Source organism: Numenius arquata, chromosome 6, assembly GCF_964106895.1.
Source record: "Numenius arquata chromosome 6, bNumArq3.hap1.1, whole genome shotgun sequence".
NCBI classification, from domain to species: Eukaryota; Metazoa; Chordata; class Aves; order Charadriiformes; family Scolopacidae; genus Numenius; species Numenius arquata.
Window position 1 is genome coordinate 3,480,806 of NC_133581.1, and position 6,192 is coordinate 3,486,997.

Genomic DNA, 6,192 nt, shown 5'->3' on the forward strand with positions numbered 1-6,192 from the left:
GCATAGAAATGAAAATAAAATATGATAAATTTAAGACCAGAAGAGTAAGAGTACAAGAGTAAGATGGATCTTAATGAGTGTTGCTGTATTACAGAAGCGTAATATTTCTACATCAGCTTATAAAATTCTTAAAAGACATATTAAAATTGTCATCCTGATAAAAGTTGCCGTGAATTCATCAACTGTGATTTTATTTCTGCTATGTACCAGAGTCTCTGCAAATTCAACTCCAGTCTTCTCCATCCAAACCAACCATCTTGTTGTCATTTAGAGACATTTCTACATTAAATTCTACCAGCAAAATGAACCCCAACCTGCAACACCTTCATAGCAAGAACTGGTAGTCACTTGGACCTCAGCTACCTTAAGTTCAAAACTTAACTTTTAAATGCAGTAGCGCCCTGTTTGTTTCACAGACTAACTTTGAAATTTTAAGCACACTAACCTTGGAATTTTGTAGAACACACTCTAGAAGACACATTAAGGGCATGGAAAATAACAGAGAGGAGTTATTCTTCTGACCGTAATTAAATCATAATTGAATGTGTTTACATTAGAAATAGCAGTTCTGTAAGCTCTCAAAGTACAAAGTTAATTTTCATTTTTTCTGTGAAAAATTCTAGGAAGAATAAATTTAAGCTCTTGCACAGCAATTTGATTTCATCAAGTTCATCTTCCAAGGTCAGAGTACAGTTTGACTAGGGTAATGTGTAATAGAAGGGAACTCCCAGAAAACAAAAAGCATTGCCAAGAATCCAGTTATTTTATCAAGACAATGTTGATGTATTTCATTTCCAGCTGTCCGTACAAGAAAAACTTGTCAGTTTTACTCTGTGTAGATGTAACAGATAAAGCACATACATATAAGATTAGAAAGCTCTTCTCTGTGAACTAGACATCCAGAACAAAAGACTTCATACTCTAAATAGCTGTTTCAGGTTTCTGTGAGCTAGAACTGATGCCTTTAAATTACTAACTGCCCAGCACACTACAAGTACACTACAAAAGTCTACTTCTCTGACACTCCAGAGAATGCACATCACTACTGCAGAATAAATTGCATTTACTTTTATAATCTACAAGATGTTCAAATACACAAGTACCAATTTGCCATTTTGTAATTATATACACACACCAGGGTAAGCCTCTTCCTTATACACAGAAACTCAGTGAAAGTAAGGAATGAAGTACAGGGATGCCATTAAATATTGAGTGTCTTCATACTAAAAGCAACAAAGTATTTTTGGTATAAAAGCAGTCAATCTGGCATTCCTTCTTTTATACAAGGAGTTTCCATCAGTCATCAGAACGGTCTAACTGGCTGATTCAGCTAAATATATGAAACAGGAAAAGCGTACAAACAATTCAATTCAGTACACCTTAAGATAAAGTACTCCAAAATCAGCCACAAAGACGTGTTACAAGCTACATGCCCCCTCTGAGGGACAAATAACACATTGGTTACATAGTGATTTAGTAATTCAAGCAATTATATTAGTATTTGTACAACTAGTTAAATTGATCTTCACATCTCTTTCAACTAAATTGAAAATAACTACTACGATAATAACTTTACGAAACGTACACTACTAAATCCCTTCTTTCCTGAAAAAAATATAACACAGTTGTCAGTAAATTTAAAGTTATCCTGCTTCAACCCCTCCTTGAAATCCACAGCTAAACAACGGGTCATTTCAGACTGTAGTTCAAAAGAATGCTCAGCTTGAAATAATTAACAAAAAAGTTTGAATAGTTTCAAATATTACAGTCACCACAAAGTTCTCCTAGATGCTTATTAGAATTTAAAAAAAAAAAAAAAACAAAAACAACCAAAAACAACCCACATCTTTTCACCTCCTCAGAAATTTACACCTATGAAGTAACTGAATCTTTACCAAAACAAAAACTTGCCAAATACATAAGTTATTTCTGATTGTAGCTAGAATAATAAAATATTTTTAACTTTTGAAAGCATCATCAATCATCACCTTCCGCAATCATTTGAGCTTAAGCACCACTGAGGACCAAAGTGGCATAGTTTTCACACCACGACAACAGCATTTTTCAACAGCAATCTACAAAACCTACACTGCTGTGTATTTATATAAAATTACAGTAAAATCTCTCCCTCAACCGAACCGTGAGACTTGCTTTCCTATAGATTTCACACGAAACCATACAATTATGACATTCTTGAAAATGGGATTTTTTTTTTTAACTGCATTAATCTTTTAGAAATGTTTAGAAAGTAATGTTTACATGTAAGTAGCTTGCTAGATTTAGGAAGGAAAGCTGAGAACTGAAAAGGGAAAAGAGGCACAGTACAGTTTAGAGCTTCGGGTGATTCTACTTATCCACAAATTCAAGTCTAACAGTTTACAGATGATATGATTGGTTAATGGCATCCATTAATGCAGCAGACCTGAAATAGCGGCTAAAGAGAAGCCACAAATATTACGACAAAAAAAACAAAGAATGATTTTTGCCTGCAGCACATGATTTAACACAGGGAGCAGCAAAGGTTGAAAATATCCCCTTTCTGATTTCCCTCATACCGTTGTAACTAGATTAACATGTAGTACTTTTTAGTTTCTACCCCTGAGTAATTGCCAGTACCAATTACCATACCAAGAGTCATACAATGATTATGTTATAATGAGAGCAGTGGCAACAGAAGGGTTTAAAACTACTGTTTTAAAGTGTATAAACAGGAACCACAATATTTAAGGATATGTAAACATTTGTAAAAATAGTAAGCATTCTTGGAATAATGTATGCAAGTATAACATCATCATGACATAGTTGGGACAACTACCGAACATGCTAGGAAGCGTTAAGGCTATCAACAGTTAAATGACATCTTAAAGCAGCCTCTGCTTTGCCTACAATCAAATGCTTTTCAAAGTGTTCAAAGTTCAGCTGTAGTCTTTTTAACTACAACGGATAAAAACCGAGCTCTGTAGACACCAGTCACCTTTCCTAACTACACACTACACTACTAACTACACTAACTTCCTTCCTACTACTGCCCTACCTAACACATTTAGCACTACAGGCTGTATACTGGTACACTCCAAAAGTCAATAATCAGTAACTCCTCAACAAAAAACAAATCCAAACTCTCCAAAAGGAACCATACGAGTTAAACACCCCACTCAAGACTCCTACACTGCCACGACAACTCAGGAGGCACTCACAAGGTAGCAGTCTTAAACTTCTTTCAAGTTTTTAAACCAAAGTCCGTAACGGTATCAGAATGGCCTGCAAGTAATTCTTAAGCACGTGAATGAATCAGGTGGTTAGAAACAACATTAAAAAAAAAAATACTAGTGACAGAAGAAAGTCCATCAAGTTCTATTAAACAAAAGGATGTAGATAAGACTTTACGCTCAAGCTAAGCCAAAGAAATGGCAGAAACGGGAAAAGCATACTGGAAGGAAAGGGCTGATGTTCCCTGCTCACCTTGCTTTAGTGTCTTTCTCAAAGTGAGCACGCATCAACAGATACTTTACGAAGGTCTAAGCAAGATTGATCTTCCCCTAACATAACCTGACTCTTCAGTGAAGTAAATATGCAAGAAGCCAACAGAAACCCACAAAGAATACAAAAATTGTCAAAAGGTACCTTCCTTTCAAAGTGTCCATACCTGTGGAAGTGCAGTATTGAGCTGTCTCTGCAAGGAATCTCTCTCATGACCAACTTCATGAAGCTTGCCCTGGGTCAACGCTAGCGTCTCCTGAGTTTCTCTTAGTGTTTCCAGAAGGCGATCCCTTTCTTCCAACATGGACACCATTAATTGCTCAAAATGGGAATCAGCATCTGACTGTAACGGGGAACCTGAACCATGGCCTCCATTTCCCCCAGAGGGAATCTCTGCCTCACTGATGGTTGGCATCACCTCACACATCATCTTGAAACAAAATAAGACAAAACAAAGACCATAAATTTAAGTCAAACAAATCTAAACAGGATAAGCAAAGGAACTTTGGATACTACCCATAAGAACTCAGCTTTCCCAATGATAGCATCAGCAAAGGTTGCCAACACCTTAGTGTTTGCCACTATTTCATTAAGACTGCGGGAGAAAAGGTATACGATCAATTTAATCAAGCCATCACTTCATAATGAGAATCTTGTGACTTCTTGCAAAACCAGATTTTTACAGCTACGTTTCAAACTGTGATCTCATTTTAATGGATTTATATTTTTGTTAAGAGTAAACTGCTGCTGAGATCTTTAAAAAACAAAGATAAAGCATGCAGCACGCCACCAAAAATTATACACTTAAACCAGTAAGTGATTACACTGCATATTTTGAGAATCATTATCTGCTGCTTCCAACGCTTGAAACATAGAAAGATAGTATCTAAAAGAGTCCTGTGAGCTTACGCTGGCTGTGTCTATGGTAAAAGTGATGCATGTAAATTAGTGGTAAATCCACAGTCCAATTCAGGAGACACACACGCAAAGGAAAATAAAAAGCAGAAAATTCATTATGAAGTGGTAGCAGCTGTCACTGTGGATAACAAAAGCAAAGGTAAGCAAAAATAATTCAAGGCAGTGTATGGATACAATTAACAATGCAAACGTAAATACTGTACTACCATTAAATTGGAAGGACTTTTAAGAGACCCTAACAGATCACAAGGGTCTAAGGCATCAGATTTTTTAAAAAGCATGGAAAAAAAAGAACTAATATAATTACTGCACACTCTCACTGAGCCTCTAAGACTTCTAAAGTTCTTCAGCCAGCCTCTCTCAACATCACAAACCTACAAGAACCTAAGGCAAATCAGAAAAAAATAGTTCTCTCAATCTCTCAGGTACCATAAAGTTTGTTCTCAACCTTAAATTTCTCACTCATATCTGAACATTTTAAAGGACAACTAAACTTATTCTGAGCCTTACAGTGGGACCTCTCAATCCCTTGAAAGATTTGGAACAGCCTGAAGTGATTTATGACATTTTCATGCATGAGTACCATAAGCCCTCTATTTTCACCACCACTACATTATTTACCTTGCTCAATAAAATAAAAAGGCTTGGAAAACAGGCCCCAGGTTTCCCGCAGTACCAGTTCTCTGTTTTTAGTAGTTTTTTGTTACCCCCAAAAACCTTTCGGATTGCAAAGCATCCATTCAGCTCTAGTCCAATGTCTATTTAATTGAAACACCCCGTGCACATGAAAACAAGTAAACCCGCTGAGAAAAGAGCGGATCCAGTAAAAAGCAGCAGCAGCTTCAGCTAACTAGCCAAGTCCCCAGAACAGAAGAATGTGAAAATAAACTGTCTCAGCTTCCCATCCCTCTATTACTGGCCCATAGGTCCTCCAACAGCTGGGATGAGGGAGTCATGTGCTAAGAAACAAAACAAAAAAAAGTGTAGTCCGATGCAGCGGTGCAACAAACTTCACTAGTTCATTGCTCGTAAATTCCACTCAGGTCACAATCGCATTATTAAAGAGAGCGTGGACAGCATGGGAAAACGGCAAAAGCTTTCTCGTAAAGGATTTGGAAAAGCCTCCCTTCTTTCCTCTTCTGTTAATTCCAACGGGAGGCTCCCCTTCCAGTTTCCTGGGTCTTAGTTCAAACATTTATAATCCCAAGAGCAAGGCGCTGGTGTCGCTTGGAAGGCGAGGAGAAGGGAAACCTGTTGTTTCCTCTGCGGTAAACCTCCACCCGCTCTCGCCCTGGCCGGATCCCACCGACGATACTCCGGAACCGGTGATATCCAGCCGAGAGGGGTGAAAGAAACCCGCCGAGAACGGAGGTAGCGCCCGAGAAGCAGAGGCGGGGGAGGAAGGCCCCGAAGAGAGCCAGGGGCACCGGCAGCTCGCCCGCCCGGGTCTCTCCGATCCTACTCCCCGCGGCAGGCCCCGGCAAACAAAGATGCTGGCGGAGGAGCTGGGGCTTTTCTGCTCACCCCCTTGCCCTCCCCCCGCCGCCCCTCACGGGGAGCGCCGGTCCGGGCCTCCCTCGCTCCCCGCCGGAGGCCCCAGCGGCGCCGGGAGCGCGGCCCCGCAGTCCGCACACAGCCGGCTGGGGCTTAGCGCTCCCCCGGAGGAGCGAGCCCAGCCGCAGAGGCCCCGGCGCCGTGAGGGCCCTCCCTACCGAGCGGCGGGGTAGGCTCCCCCGCGGCGGGAGGACTTGCGTCCCTCCGGGCCGGGCCCGGCTCGGCTCCGCCCGCCGCCGC

At 40.3% G+C, this 6,192-nt stretch overlaps 1 protein-coding gene across 1 annotated transcript in view; it reads right to left on the reverse strand.

Moving 5' to 3' along the window:
• The window catches only part of PPFIA1 (PTPRF interacting protein alpha 1), a 55,791-nt gene extending 50,375 nt beyond the window's left edge, over nucleotides 1-5,416 (reverse strand). Inside the window, exons 1-2 of the mRNA XM_074148814.1 lie at nucleotides 5,020-5,416; nucleotides 3,647-3,910 (exon numbers count right to left, since the gene is read on the reverse strand). Of these exons, the coding sequence (XP_074004915.1) occupies nucleotides 3,647-3,910 (264 nt within the window). The 5' untranslated portion in view covers nucleotides 5,020-5,416. The remainder of the gene's footprint in view (nucleotides 1-3,646; nucleotides 3,911-5,019) is intronic.
• Between the last annotated feature and the right edge of the window lie 776 nt (nucleotides 5,417-6,192).